Source organism: Gymnoscopelus microlampas (genome assembly GCF_963454915.1).
Source record: "Gymnoscopelus microlampas genome assembly, chromosome: 18".
NCBI classification, from domain to species: Eukaryota; Metazoa; Chordata; class Actinopteri; order Myctophiformes; family Myctophidae; genus Gymnoscopelus; species Gymnoscopelus microlampas.
Window position 1 is genome coordinate 31525956 of NC_139955.1, and position 16619 is coordinate 31542574.

The window sequence follows — 16619 nt, forward strand, 5'->3', positions numbered from 1 at the left end:
GGGAACCCCAAAAAACAACGGGTAAGAGGGCTTCCATCTCCAAGCAGGCCCAGAAACCTCAAAGATGCAATACTAGTGCGTTCCTTAAATGAAGAAACAGTTAAATATACTGTATTGAACCTGTATAACATACAGTATAAGAATGGCACTGAGAAGAAAATAACTAAAACAGGTCATGGTAGCTACAACATGCAGATTGCCTGTTGAGGAAGCGTGAAAGTTCGGATCACACAGTGCAAATAGCTTCCTAAATGCATACAATGTATATTGCTAAGGCTTCTTGTGTTAGCAATACATACATTTGTATGTATTGCAAATGTATGTATTGCTCAGCTAACTGACTGCCCACTCTTGTTAAATACATATGTATTTTTAAATCATAATGTATATTTCTCATCCCCAGATTGTTTAATATTCATAAAGATGCCAAGCTGGAAAGTTGTATGGTGGTTCCGGACTGTGAGATCGTCTACCCGCTGGATATGGGCATCGTGGGCCAAGTGGCAACCGCCAAGAAGTTGATGAACGTTCCTGACGTGAACCAGGTACAAAAAAGTCACATCTTAACCCACTGTATCTTTGCACTAGCTTTGTTCCCAGTGGTTTCATCATGCACTGGGAATGTAAACAGCTCTGTGGTACTTCCGGTATTTCCGGATAGGCACTCACAGTAGCAGGTCTCACCCAGTGTGGTGATGAAAATAACCAATCTATAAGCTCACAATGCAAAACCTTTTGAGCTTGTAGATCTTCAAATGTTTTTTTATTTTATTATTTGGGCTTTTTCATGCCTTTATTGATAGGATGGTAGGTTGACAGGAAATGGGGAGAGAGATGGGGAGTGACTTGTGGAAAAGACCGTCGGGATCCGGACTCGAATGTGTCGTCAGGCCACTTGAAGCCTAGGTGCCTGGCCTGCTACGCCAGCGGTCCGGGCCTAGATCTTCAATTTTTGACAGCTAGAGGTCCGGGCAGTCCTTGTCCCCTTTATGCCCATACGTATGTAGATCTGTGTATGTGTCAGGCCTTGTCCCTTTTACGCCCATATAGAGATCTTTGTATCTGTCTGTCCTTGTCCCCTTTATGTCCATATATGGAGATCCCTGGTGTCATCAGTATATGGCTATATATGGTATGCCCATATATGGACATATCGTTCGGATTGGCATATCCAAACGACCCGACGGTGGGCTTCACACTGCCTCGAGTCCTCACCGATGTGCCCAGTGAGTTTGAAGTTAGTCTGTCCCATATATGGGCATAGCGTCGGATCTGTGGCTCTGGACAACCGGATCTCCATATATGCCTATATATGGGCATATCGGGTTTGTTTATGGTTATGTTTGAGTCATAGTGACGTGGCCGTCCATATATGCCTATATGGGCGTATCGTGTTTGTTTATGGTTATGTCTGAGTCATAATGACGTGTCCGCCGGCCGGTCCTGCAGTAGCAAACTTTAGTATAGGATGTTTGACAATTTTCGTGCGTGTGTGGACCTATATACGTGTATCTGCTGGAAACCATCAGATTCTCTATACAGTTCTACAGCAGAAGCAAATGTTTTCTTTTCTCTTTGGTTAGATTATTCTTTTAACAAATATTGTATCTTATAAGGCAGTGTATCCCACAACCTGGGGGATGCACATTGTTAAAAATGTGTTTCTCTTATTAATGATAAAACCTTGGCTACCCCATTGTAGTGGAAACCAGACAACTGTTCCTCAATCTCTGTGTGAGGTAGTACCAATGCTTAACCACTAGAGGGCAGTAAAACACCACGTGACTGTGCCACTAATCCCCAAAGCCAGCTCAATCTCATTACAACCAATACCTTTGACATTTTCAAATGGTTGACAAACTCGTTCCCAAATATGCCACAACTTTGTCATAGTAGTCTTGGGCCACTGGCCTCAGCTACTGCTTCCACCGCACACAAGGTTATTGTGGAATTTATAGTTAATGTGGCAACAACAATTAGCAAGTTGTATCCCATTCTTATATTAGTCCTTCTATGTACATTTTCTGACCAGACACAATATTATTATCATTGTGCTTTATTGAACTGTAGTTCCACTACAGCCTGGTTCACATGAAAGCAAATGGAAATGTGGCAGTTGAGCTCTCAAAGCCTTAAAGGATGACTTCACCCATTTTCGACCCATCTTCATATAATTGGTCCTCACTAATGCTCATGATCAAATGGTACAATTCTTTTCTGCTCGGTCTGTGTCTCATAGGAGGGCTGTGGACACTTCAGAAACCCGTCTACCAGCGACATCATCGTTAGGCAGATTTTTTTTTTCAAACAAGATTTCAAACGTTTTAAATAGATTTTTATTAACGCGAGAACAATGGCTTCCATTATAGCATGCTAACTTTCAAGAAATAGAAAGCCTGCAGTTTCTATAAGCTTGGATTCCCAATCGATGATGTCACTGGTAGACAGGCCTCTCAATTGTCCACAGCTCTCCTCTGAGACACAGATCAAGTAGACAGAAATGGTGCCATTTTATCATGAGCAGTAGTAAGGACCAATTACATGAAAATAGGTTGAAAATTGGTGAAGTCGCCCTTTAAGCCAGTGACTTTCCTGTTGCTGGGAAGGAATGGCTAATATTCCACCATAATTGGCTGTCTTTATGATGCTAATGCTGTGAGTGTAGCCCTAGTAATTCAGCAAAAGACTAGCAGTAACAGTTTTATAGGCTGAGTGGAGTGCTTGCAGAAGCCTTCATTTCATCTCCAGTCCAAATGAGCACTGTGTGGTTATGTTATGATAAGCCTAATTTATACTTTGTTGTATTGACAGTGTCACCCGCCGACAAGAACTGATTTTCAAATGAGAAGCATCACGTTTATAACAGCTATTTTCAGCAAGTGACACCATCATGTTCACCAAGTATACGGTAAATGAGGATTTACCCAGTCAATCCATCAATTAGTCAGACAGCTATTCACACAGTTCACCGGTTAACCTGTCAGTCAGCCTCCCTGCAAGACCAAGACAAGAACACAAGTAATTCAACTGCTTTCGTCACTTTAACCAGCCAGCCAGCCAGTCAGTCAGTCAGTCAGTTGACCAGCCAGCCAGCCAGCCAACCAGCCAGTCAGTCAGTCAGTTACCCAGCCAGCGAACCAATCAGTCAGTTAACCAGCCAGCCAGCTAGCACAGTTAACCAGTCAGCCAGTCAGTAAGATTGCGATTTCTTTCCTGAGTCCACTGCCATTACCCATCCCCCTCCTCTCTCTCTCTCTCTCTCTCTCTCTCTACTAACTAAAGTACCTTTTATCTACTGTATCTATCTAACATTATTACAGAGATATGCATATGCATTTGCCAAGTACTTTAAAAAAATATCTAGTACTATCCTCGTGATTATTAGATCAGAGGAGTGGTTATACGACTGGCCACACTGGTGCTCAGCGTCTTACGTGTGTGTGTGTGTGTGTGTGTGTGTGTGTGTGTGTGTGTGCGTGCGCGTGAGCGCATTCACGTGACATAACGCAAGATGAAGACATGTTAATCTGTCCTGAATTAGATCTACCCAGGATTACTCTCAGAGGTCACCGGCCCAAGCCAGTTTCACAGACTCAGCGGAATTATGTACAGGGCGAGGTTGTGTGTGTGTGTGAGTCTGTGTATGCGTGTGAGTCTGTGTGTGCATGTGCAGAGTTCATGCATGCCGGCGCACACGTGCGTGTGTGTTGGAGCTGTTCACTTTTTATCTATTCTACTCATTCTATTGTTAATTACTTGGCATGGGAGTGGCTTTTTTTTTTTTTTTTTAAGATTTGTTTGTGGTAGATTTTTATTATTTTTCATTGAAGAGGGACAGGGAAAGTAGTCTGACAGGAAGAATGGGGAGAGAGATGGGGGGAAGACATGCAGGAAAGGGACGCGAACCCGCGGCACACTGCTATTAAGGATTTTCAACCAGGGTGCCTAGACCGCGACGCCACGGTCTAGGCCATGGGAGTGGCTTTTATTACAGTAGTATGTTAGTATTTTATTTATATGATGTCTAAATGCTATTCCAGTTATTTGTGGGTTTCTTTGTAATAATTAGTAGTAACTAGACCATACCCGATCGACGCATCCGTGGGGGGATATGCGCACATGATCTGGCAACCCGGGAGGCAGTTCGTCCCATAGCTGGGCAGCCCCGTAACCATGGCGACATTGTTTGACACATAAACGCTAATAAGAAGCTGAGATTTGATGAAATTGAAAAACGGGCTTCACAGTTAAGTTCAGATGGTAATGGTCAATGGCTGTGTGCAAAATCAGAGCAATTGGTCCAGCCAGTGAGGAGAACCGGGTAGCTTCACCTCCACTACAAACGCACAGAGGTTACTAGAATTATAGTAGGATTATTGACCCACTTAATTACCTTTATGAACCCTAGCTCCCATATTCTGGGCATGTCAGAATAGTCAATCATTCAGCGAAAATAGTCAATCATAAAGAGGGGGCCCTTTGATATACTTTAGGCAACTTTAAGTCTGGCACACTTATTCTGCCAAATGTACAGATTAAACGCAAATTGCGTGCGCGCGTGCGTGCGTGTGTGCGAGGATGTGTTTGTGTGTGTGTGTGTGTGTGTGTGTGTGTGTGTGTGTGTGTGTGTGTTTGTGTTTGTGTTTGTGTTTGTGAATGGGTGTGGCTGTGGAAGTTGTTTAGTGTGTGTGCAAAAGTCAAATTATCTACTGTTTCTCTCTGTCCACCCCTCCCCCACTCTCTATGTTTGCCCTTTGATCTTTCTCCCCCCACAGAATGAATTTTTCAGTGACTATGTGGATGATTTGATGGAATATAAGACCAAGAATGTGCTAGCCGTCCCCATACTGCACGCCGGTAAAGACATGGTGGCGGTCGTCATGGCCATCAACAAACTAGAAGGACCACAGTTTACTCCCAAGGATGAGGAGGTGAAATACTATTTTATACATTTGAATGTTTACCTTAAAATACTAGTGGTAGCAGTAGCATTTGTTTTGTTTTGTTTTGATTTCCTTCTCCTCAAACAAAACACGACTCCACACTCAACCAAAGCTCACTTTTGAAAATAAAAGAACAGCAAAGTGCTACTTTCTAGGTAAAAGTGTTGCTATGGCTACTCTAAATGTTTCAGCAAAACTGCCTTCAAAGCGCTGATGGGGGTATCTTTGTGGCAGATGAAGCCATTGTAGATGTCTGACGTCCTGCTTTTTGTTTTTGCTGTGGCTCACTGAACTACTGCCACATGTTGGCTCCATCTGCAACAGGGACTGTTTGGTAAAAGAGTTTTGCTCTCTTTGCAACCATCAGAAGAAACAAGGAACAGAAACTTGGTAACTGGAAACTTGGTCTGCAGTATTTCCATTTGGTTCTACTTCATCATGATATCCAAGAAAGAATTGTCTGCAATACTGATGCAACATAGATTTAGATTCATCACACATGCATGAAGAGGGACGGAAATTGTACTACACTGAAGGCCATTTGTTAAAGTTTGCTCATATAAGAATTCCTCGGTTTTCTTAACCTGACAGAAAGTTCTATCCTTGACTCAGGTGCACACTTAGTTTGCGGACAACTTTGAAAATACTTATTGGAGCATAAAGCCAAGGACACTCTGGTACACTCTGTGCAACTTAAAAACTGGCTTTTGTTTACACTGACTCCCCCTCGCTTCTCCCTCTGAGCTGCCCCTTATCATTTCTCCATCTAGCTTTCTCAAAGTCTGTATGACTTTCCAGCCGTCCAGAACATTCTATGTATATCTCTGGAAACTACCTGCCTGAGCAAGAGAGATACAACACACACAATAACAAATACAGTCTATTCATTGGAAATACACTTCTGTGCAATGCTCCTACCTTTTGTTTAAGTTTTCATTCTGTGTCTTGTAATACACACATACATCACTTCATCAGCATTCCTTCCTCTAATTCTACAACCATGTATTTTTGCTGCACAATTCTATTGCCTCTCAGTTGATGGACTGTACGACCACCATTAAAATAATACAGTACGGTCACAACTTTATCAACGCTTTCTCTCAGTCAAAAGAAAGGCATTTTGGGAATGTAGACTGATTCATGTTTTATAATATCACAATTTAACAATTTAATTAAAAATTTATGTTAACCACACTAACCCTGGTGACCCTATTTTTGGCACATTTGTCAAAATTTGACACAATTTGTCAAAAAGCAAAATTAGCTGATCTACAAGCTCACAATTATCGCATTATGTTTTGATTTCAGACCTTGGACATGTTCCTCAACTTTGCCAACCTGATAATGAGGGTATTCCATCTCAGCTACCTCCACAACTGTGAGAACAGGAAGGCACAGGTGAGGACAAATTAACCACATGAGCCCTAGCGTCCATATTCTGGGGGCAGAAAATAGCTGATCTACAAGCTCACAATGCGTAAGAGCTTGTAAATCGCTGAATTTCGGCAAAGACATTTTGGTATTGAGAGACAAAAAGTAGTTTGAAAGAAACCCAATATCACCTTGCACAAATTATTCAAAGGTGTTGTGTGATCTTATCATTTAAAACTTGTCGCCAAGGACAAACATCTGACTCGTTTAGTTTCGCGGTCCTTCAGAAAATGACTCAACCTTCTACTCTTTGGTGTATACTGATAATCGTATTATGTACATGTTAAAATGGCTGCCAAAGTATTGTCAAGGTAATTAAGTTATCATTCAGCCTGCCATCTATGCAATGCACGCTGAAATCAGCCACCAAGGTCTTTCAGGAGCCCTCTTCTCTTCTCTTCTCTTCTCTTCTCTTCTCTTCTCTTCTCTTCTCTTCTCCTGTCCTCTCTCCACCCCCTATAGGTACTGCTGTGGTCAGCCAGCAGAGTGTTTGAGGAGTTGACAGACATAGAGAGACAGTTCCACAAGGCCCTGTACACAGTCCGGGCCTTTGTCAACTGTGAACGCTTCTCCGTGGGCCTCCTGGACCTGTCTAAGACTAAGGTGGGCTACTATGGATGCACCCCGAGAGACGGGGCTACGTGGTGAAAAACCCATCAGTAGTTTACCTGATCATCTGATGCACCTAAATTTCAATCTAAAAAAATACATTTAGTTTTTTTCTGCAGAGTAGTGAGCAGGCATAACTTATACACAACTTTGTTCACTTCCTATAGTATCTGATGTTTAGAAAGCTGGGAGGAAGACAACACCGCAGTGAAAGCTAAATCAGCATTCACTGAAATTACGATGCTAACAGAAAAGGGAACAAAGCAGCATTAGCAAGTTTATTCTACATTGCGGGAACCTAGAACCAAAGTGTCTATACAGTACATATATAGCTAAAGGGCACAGAAGAAGACTTGTGGGTATGAAGTAGAATTCCCCCTGAATGACGAAAAAGGTCCCCATCCTTATATACATTCTGTTCTGTTTTACACAAATGTCTCCTTTGAAGCTGCTTAGTGGCTTTCAATAGATGCCTGTGGCTAATATACTGGGCGCTTCCCAGGTGTGAATTTATTGTATGTAACTATGTGAATTATGGGGATGCTGTAAGAGAGCAAACCTCTGGACTTCGTCCAGATACATAAAGCTTAAAAAAAGATATATTGCTTAATAGCTGTGGCTGTCACTTGATAATTACAGTACAAGCACTTGCAATTTGATTACTAACACCTGCTATTATAGGGCAGAGTAAACACAGGCTGATTGCCTACCCAGATGGCTGACTTATAACAGGAAAGAGTTCATGAACAAAATGCAATCTTGCTAAGAATGAAAAGTAATGGTGGAATTGAAAGTACACTAAATTTCACACCCACATGAGAGTACATCACACAGTGTTTTCAGTTCCAGAGACACTGCAGAATTTGTAGTCCGTAGACTATAATCAATAGACAAACTGTACCTAAACTGGTCATAAACTCTGCTTAAGAAATCATTGACAAAGTGATTCAGATGAGAGTAGTCTTGGTTGGAATTATGTGCACAATTGTGTCTAAACGATTTTTCTATAATCTATAAACAGGGTCCCCACGGTCATGAAATTCCTGGAAATATTTTGAAATAAAATAAAATAAACTCCAGTACTGGAAAAGGTTTGAAATTGATCAAACATCATCAAAGGTCCTGGAATTTATCAAGGGTCCTGGAAAAATATTTGGCTATGCATTGTTTTTGGCTATTGATTTTGTTAAAACAAAACATTTTCATAAACATGAATAATATTACACGAAATATGTAACATAAGTAGTTTTTCGCCGAACGGGCTGTGTGACGGCAGCCTAATGTATGTCTCAAACTTTATTTTTGCTACACTGCCTATCTTTGGGCATTCTACATAGGAGTAAGAGACACATTATTGCGCCGAATGATTGTTATATAGGCCTGGAAATTGGGCTAAATATTCTGGAAAAGTTTTGGAAAAGTTTTGGAAATTCATTGCTAAAAATGTGTGGGGACCCTGTATAAAGGTTATGGAATTTATTTTTAAAGCTTTTTTTAAAGACCGCAATTTTAAACATGGACATCTGCCATTCACGATCTGTAAAGTAGGTATTATTTTCCTTCATACTCTCTCTCTCTGTGTGTGTGTGTGTGTGTGTGTGTGTGTGTGTGTGTGTGTGTGTGTGTGTGTGTGCGTGTGCAGGAGTTTTTTGACCAGTGGCCAATTCTGTTGGGAGATATTCCAGCATATGCAGGACCCAAGACTTCTGACGGCAGAGTAAGAACTTGTAAAAGACACTCATACAACATAATTTTGAATAGGGCTGGGTGATATTGACAACATCAAAAATCTCAATATTTGGAGTTTTCAGAAGACTGTTGGTGCTTTCAGCAGATATTTGTCTCCGCCAGAGGTGGAGAGTATGTTTTCGTTCCCGTCACGCTGTGTCCCCCCCCCCCCCTAGCCAAGCTAACATTGGTCAAGCTTCACGTGACACGTGACAATATGTTGTCACCAATGCTTTTGATTGGCTAGCGAGACGCATGACGAAATAAAATCCTATAGGTGTGTCACTTCCAAAAAAACATTTATGTTTTTGGAAGTGAGGTAACATTGGTCAAGCTAACGGGATCAAGCTAACATTGGTCAAGTGACACGTGACAATATGTAATATAAATAGGTAAGACAGGATTAATCAGGAACAGTACTGGCGGAGACCTGTGCTCCGAGGAGCACATTTTCTAGTTATAGTATTAATTCTGAGTAATGTAATGTGGATATGATGATCAAATGTGTGAGGCATTCTTTGTTCATTTCACTGAGGTAGAATATTCAAATAAGTTCAGAATAAAATATCACTTTACTGTAATGCAGCCTTTAAGACCAGGAAAATATTACATTTAAGCTATATCACAATATTGTGATAAGCAAAATCACAGACAATATCTAGTCTCATATCACAATATCGATATTATACCACTATATCACCCAGCTCTGCTTTTTAAACTAGTATGAAAGTATGCATATTGCCATGATTCTGACATGCATATACATACAGTACATACTACATACAGACATACTATAAATACATGTGAAACAAAGTCCTAGAAGTTTTACTTGATGTATAATACCCCAGTAGTCCAGACAGTCATGGTTTATTGACTGAACAAACATTTAAAAGCTAATGGTTGGGTATTTTATTTATTTCCCAGTTTTTTTGTCATTCTTTTATTTGTCATTTTTCACTTATATCTTTTTGTGGATTATTCCTTTAATTATGTATGCTGGTGTGCTCGCTATGTGCTGCTGTTGCACCCTCTTTAGACTATATGCCCTGTGTGATGGGTGGCATGCACCCACACCACGGCTGGTATGTAATTGTGATTAATTTGCCACTTGTTAGACTCTGATGAAGACCTAGAGTAGATACGCAGTTGTTATTTTGTTTGTCTTGCCAAAAAGATGAACTCCTTGATTTCTTCACCTGAAGATCGAGTGCCTTAATATTTTTACTCGATTGTCTACTCAGCACCACGGGGGATTATAGATCAAGCAAGACTTCTGGGATAAATGTTTCATACCTGTTCCGCTAAAGAGCATGTCATGTGAGCTATTAGAATCATGCTGTGTGACATACAGTACTGACATACTGTATCTAGCCTATCGTTCGTTGCTGTCGGGCAGAAACCAGCTAACTCCATTTTCAAGCTTTTTCTTTTTTTTTAAATAAATAAATCAGTGCTATTGAACACCCTTTACGTCTGTGTGTTGGTTAAAAAATATTGAACCAATGAAAAGTATTAAAAAGCACTTCTGACAAAACCAGTTAACTCCATTGGATCCTCAAACTGTCTGCTAAACCAGCTAACTCCACCAAAGGGGGGTGGAGTTAGCAATTCCAGGCTCCACCCCGTTTTGACCTCCAACCTCATTGTGAGCTTGGAGGTCCATTCAGCTGTTCTTATCAATGATGAACAAAACCTCCTAACTCTTTTTTTTCCCCTGATAAATGAACATTTTGGAGTTAGCTAGTTTCTGCCTGCCAGCAGAGATATTGTCACGCTATATATGTAATAGTCAAACCTGCTTTAAGTGTACGGTTCTATAAACCTTGTCTGCTTCCCTCCCAAGGAAATTAATTTCTACAAAGTCATTGATTACATTCTCCATGGCAAAGAGGACATCAAAGTCATAACGTGAGTCACAGCTCAAGTGTCACACTGATGTTTGACAAAACTACACAATCTGTCCTTTGTTGTCCCTTGGCATTTCCCTGACATTTGATATGCCCGAAATGAATCCGGTGTCCTCCACTCGATCTGCCTGGATCTCTTTGTAGACGACGACTGCAAGACATGGTCACTCCTGTAGAATTTCAATTTCTACGGCTTGGCTCTGAAAGAAGCTAGTTGTCTCTGTTTGTCTGTCTGTCTGTCTATCTGTCTGTCTCTCTGGAGCTAATCTCACAAATCGCTAGACTGATCAATCCCAAATTTCCTTGTGCACAATATCGACTAGCAAGAATTAAGTGCAGTCATGCCCAAGGTCTGTATCTTCTGCTAGCCTCCTTCAGAGCCAAGCTGTCTAGCTATAAGAGGGCCATGAAGCACATGAATCTGATATCCACTTATTAGACCCCATCTTGTTCAATTTCAATTTCTGAGAGTCTACAAACGTTGTACACTCGGAGTTGAGCACCAAGGATTTTACTTTGCTGACATTTCTCAGCCAGGTCCTCCTTGAACGAATACATTTTTTATCGTCTTCCTTGAACAAATGTTTTTTTATTTTTTTTAGTTCCCGCTGTGTATCCAATAAAAATTGTTAAATGAATTGAACATTTTAATAAGATAATTTGCTATGATAAAAACTATTGGATTTTAAACTATGATTCAATGAAATTCTAAAATAAACCAAGCAATTTATCGACTTACCCCAGTAATGCATACATATGATATTCAAAGTTGTTTTTGTTTTTTCATGTCTATGATGGTGATGTTGCACTTTTTTCTGTAAACAAACTTTATTGGTTTCTTATAAATCATTAACAAATAGTATGCCATAAAACAACGCTCCAACAACAACTGTTTGTGTCGCACTCATCAGGAACCCTCCAGCAAACCATTGGTGTCTGGTCACCGGTCTGCCCACGTATGTTGCAGAGAATGGACTGGTTAGTCACTTTTTCTCTCTGTCTCCTAGCTTAGTCCCTTTATTTGAAGCGAGTGTGTAAAATATTAGTGTAGAACACTTGCCGTTTCCATGTCGTTTCCATCGAACTTCTCTCTACTGGCCCATGGAGGATCTCCTATATATACTGTAGTATATATAGGAGACCCTATATAGGAGTCTAAGGGAGGTGTTGTCTCATGATTATCATGAGAAAATGAGACCCAGGAAGCCCTAGATTTCATCCTATCAATGCATAAAGGAGAACAGATAATTAAATGGTTGGCAATACTACCAGAATGACCAATGATCAAATGCAATTCACTACCTCACTGCTAATTCCAAATGGATAGTTGCAACCTTTGATTTTTGGAGACGGGTATTGCTGCAGACTCTTGCCTCACACCTCTCGTGTCATGCCATGGGCGTGTACAACGGCAGCTCTACAGGGTCAAAAAATCCTAACACATAATAAATACCAAGTATGGGTAACTGGAGGCAAAGATACTATCAGTTAAACAATTTGTTCTCCTTCGTAATATTTTCATATTATCTATTTGCTTAAAATATTAATTCCGCTTTATATTATATTTATAATAATCACTGACCTTACTATGAGAGTACAAAGAGTACCCCTGCCCGCCCCCCGGAGATACTCATCAGAGGGGGAAGAGGGGGGCACTGTGGCACTGTACAAGCAACCCTAACCTATTACTATTATGTCAGAAGTGAGCTTTTGTTCTGAAATGTATTAATATGAATATAATGAATATAGAGTGGATTTTTGTTTGTTTTCTTTCTTTTATGTAACGAGAGGTGTGAGGCAAGAGACTGCAGTCTACATACAGTCTTGGATTTTTGGGCTGAGGGTGACTCTTGCTAACCTGACTCGCGCTAGATGGAAGAAGCTTGCGTCACATTTGTTTCACAGGCTACTTCCATCTGGGACCTCGCAATCAATGAAGGGGCGGTCCCTTTTTTACTACAACACATATAAACTTTAAATGATCCGTATTTCTCAATATCTTCATAAATTGTGGGCATTCACACAAGAAGATTGTCATTAGGTTTGATTATACAGTTGTCAGTGTGCACACTGTAGTGGAAATGAAATGTGCGTCATCTCACACTGCGATGATGGATAATTGTAATTTCTCTGGGCATTGTAATGAATCTCACCGTGCTTTTCCATACCACCGAACACGATCACTGTCACCATCCATTTGTCTCTCTGAACCTCCTCCCCACCTCCGTCTCTCCCTCTCCTTACATATCATCTCATCTCTCCTCCTCTCATATTTTACACTTGTCTTTTTGTCTTCTTCAGTAGATTATTTTCATTAGCCAATCATCTCTCACCTCCTCTTATCCTCTTCCTCCGTTTTCTCCTCTCTGACTTCTGTAATGCGGCTGTCAGCAGGAGAGTATATATCCACAAGCAAACAACTTCATAGCAGTTACAAAAAGAGGAGCATTTGGGTATTTTAGTTTTGGGGACCACACATATGCTTTTGAATATCCTGAGAACGGTTCTGAGGCACGGTAACCAGTGGACACGTTTAACAACCCTAGCATCCCTATTCTGGGCATGTCATAATAGGCGAACATTCTGTAAAAAAAACAAACATCCAAGAGATAGAGGGAAAAAGGTAGTGGACCATGGATAGAGCCCTGGGGGACCCTGGTCAATTAAGTAGGTAGTGGTTAATCCAACCATGTTATGTTGAGTCTTTCTTTCAACAAGCGGCCCCACTTGCTCAGTCGTTGTTAGTCGCTCCTCATTAGTGTCAGATGAATGTCTATAATGTAAATGTACAAGTGCTTGCAATGTTTTAACTTTTAACATTTTTTGCTTGGATTTCTTCAACATTTGTATTACGTTACTCGAAAAAGCCACTGTTGTACAGTATTCTTACACTTCAGACTTATTTTAGAAGTGCAAATATTTACCATACTTACTGATGCATAGTTATATCTTGAGAAGAAGTTTTCAATTTCAAATGAATCAAATCAAATCTTAGTGTCACCTTTTATTTATGACCCTCTTCCTCCCCATCCAACAGATCTGTAACATTATGAATGCAGCCCAGGACGAAACCTTCGAATTCCAAGTAAGGCAGCCATACTGGCCCATTAAAACACACACTATCCATTAACGATTTGGTATTAAATGCAGTACTAGTGCACATCACTTATTGGTGGTTGTACATGAACCATAACCCATTACTCTCTCTCTCTCTCTCTCTCTCTCTCTCTCTCTCTCTCTCTCTCTCTCTCTCTCTCTCTCTCTCTCTCTCTCTCTCTCTCTCTCTCTCTCTCTCTCTCTCTCTCTCTCTCTCTCTCTCTCTCTCTCTCTCTCTCTCTCTCTCTCTCTCTCTCTTTTCCCTGTGACATATATACATACATACATAGCAGGCCTAATGTATTCTAAGTGTACCGATCAGGCATCATCATAAAGATGTAGCAAGTAAGTTACTGCACAGTAAAATGATCATTTATTCATTGCTGTTACATTTATCTCAGAAAATGTGCAAATGGAACCAAATAGACGCTGAGGTAAATTAACACCCAAAGTCAGACAGTGTGTAGTGAGACAGCATTTTCTGCTATTATCACCCTGTCATCTTATATGGCTTTCATGGGAATTGTATGGTGCTAAACCACTTTAACCCTGGCGTCACAAAGTAAAGAGAAGAATTTCAAATTATTGTATTATTTCATTTATTTCATTTCATATCCGATCTACAAACTCAAATGTAGAGCAGATGTGTGCCTTGTCTGCGAGTATGTTGCATGTATTTATTGTATGCATATATTCATCTGCACATGCGTGCGTATGAGTGTGTGCGTGTGTGCGTGTGTCTGCATGATTGTTTGTGTGAGTGTTACTTTCTTTGCATGTGATACTTTCTTTGTGTGTGTGTGTGTGTGTGTGTGTGTGTGTGTGTGTGCGCGCACGCACAGAAAGGGCCTCTGGACAAGACAGGTTGGACTATTAAGAACGTCCTCTCTATGCCAATCGTCAACAAGAAGGAAGAGATAGTTGGCGTGGCAACCTTCTATAACAGGAAGGATGGGCAACCTTTTGATGATCAGGATGAAACTCTGTTCGAGGTAGGTGTGTGTGTGTGTGTGTGTGTGTGTGTGCGTGTGTGTGTTTTTAAGGATTTACATATGTGCACGTGTGTGTGGGAATGCATGTGCTGCAGTGCATGCATGCCTGTGCCTCTACTGTATGTTTCTGCATGTGCGGACAGTGCACACATCCAATCTTTGTGTGTGTGTGTGTGTGTGTGTGTGTGTGTGTGTGTGTGTGTGTGTGTGTGTGTGTGTGTGTGTGTGTGTGTGTGTGTGTGTGTGTGTGTGTGTGTGTGTGTGAGAGACAACTCTGAGTCATTGGTTTATAAATAAACCCAGGCCATCCAGCCTGTCTGCATTATTTATCACCGGGCCTCAAGGCTTTTACTGAGCCTCGTCTATATGCCTCCCTGCCTTCATACTGCTCTCAAAGCCCAGAGTTAACACAACAACACAAAATCGCAGGTCCTCCCATCGCTTGTCGTTTTAAAATCGAGCAGGCTTAACGATGTCAGCAGGGAAATATTGTTGAATGAGTTTTATATAGTCATGCTACTGTATAATTTATTTTTGTACTGTGCCAACGAGATGATGGTGGCTACATGGGAGATCTACTGTTTTGTTTTGTTTTGTTTTTGTTCATAGTGTGGGCACTATCAATAATGTTTGGCTCTTTTTTGAGTACAAGAACTGAGCGAACCATGCCGTGAAGCGTATCTCACGGGTTCTGGATTTGTTTCCATGTACGCTACGGCTCGGTTTCAGATAAGGTTCTCTAATCTAATTTGGGCCCTGTTCAGGAGTTGGTACTAACCTTGAGTTCTAGGAACTCAGAACTTATACTACTCAAAATGTTTCGAAAATAGCAGGGTATTTTTTTATGACGTACTAATTATTTGAGTGACAAATGAATCGTCAAGTAAAATGTCATGCTCGTGACAGCCCTAAATAGATGATCTCTTTTTCTTTACCATACGTCATCCAGGCTCTGACCAATTTCCTCGGCTGGTCGGTGCTCTGCCCAGACACCTACAACAAGGTGAACAATCTGGAATACAGGAAGGATGTCTTTCTAGACATGATGATGTATCACGTCAAGTGTCGTAAGGACGAAATCCAGAGCATTCTGGTGAGTGGATTGTGCTCTTGCAGAAGATGGTATGGACTGGCGGGGATGTCTGTGTGAGGACTGGGGTTTCCCACCCCACTCAGTATATGGTCAAACCCTATGAAGTATACAGGGATTAGAAACTTGCTAACGCTGGCAGCGACAGTGTCATGTTCCTCTGTAGAGCGGTCCTCAGATGACATATGTAAGCTACAGTAGTTGGGAGGAAGAAGTTAGCATGCACCTAGTTCCCTCAACAAAAAGCCTATGGGAATTTTGCTTTGGATTTGTGATTATTGATGAAAAGCTCTGTGGCGAATAAATGTTCATTGTACGTTTTGTTCAGCAGGATAATCTGCACAAATGAACACTACTTTAATGATTTTTGAAGATTAAATGCAATCGGCAGAAGTAAAAAGCTAACATTAGGCCATAAACCAACTACAGCACGGTTGCATGGCCTCAACGTTACCACCTCTGTGTTCGGCATGATGATATTTAATGTCCTCAACAATGTCTGTAGTCTCATTTAGCCACGAAACAACTGACAGACTTTGAGACGAGGGAACGGGAAGTGCAAAAAATGCTACGTTGTTTCAGGGTTTTAAGACTACAAACCTTGGCGGTTTATGGAGCCACACCACCAGCAGGTTGATCCCAGTCAGTAGTTTGGGTGTGAAATAAACAGGAGGTGAGCATCATTTATAAACTGAAACAAGCTGTCACAGTTTATATGAGGTGATCTGTCAAATGAAAACGACAGATGGACAGAGAGAGAGGAAGAGGGAAGGGATGGAGACAGAGAAAGACAGGCCTAGGGAGAGATATGGGACATGAGACA

The 16619-nt window shown here is 41.0% G+C and overlaps 1 protein-coding gene across 1 annotated transcript in view; it reads left to right on the forward strand.

Annotated features, from left to right (window-relative positions):
- pde6a (phosphodiesterase 6A, cGMP-specific, rod, alpha) overlaps window positions 1-16619 on the forward strand; it is a gene marked incomplete at both ends in the record, with an annotated part of 38178 nt that overhangs the window by 1007 nt on the left and 20552 nt on the right. The window contains 10 exons of the mRNA XM_084041755.1: window positions 404-545; window positions 4776-4931; window positions 6252-6341; window positions 6837-6977; window positions 8626-8700; window positions 10555-10619; window positions 11530-11596; window positions 13656-13703; window positions 14557-14706; window positions 15656-15799. Of these exons, the coding sequence (XP_083897881.1) occupies window positions 404-545; window positions 4776-4931; window positions 6252-6341; window positions 6837-6977; window positions 8626-8700; window positions 10555-10619; window positions 11530-11596; window positions 13656-13703; window positions 14557-14706; window positions 15656-15799 (1078 nt within the window). The remainder of the gene's footprint in view (window positions 1-403; window positions 546-4775; window positions 4932-6251; window positions 6342-6836; window positions 6978-8625; window positions 8701-10554; window positions 10620-11529; window positions 11597-13655; window positions 13704-14556; window positions 14707-15655; window positions 15800-16619) is intronic.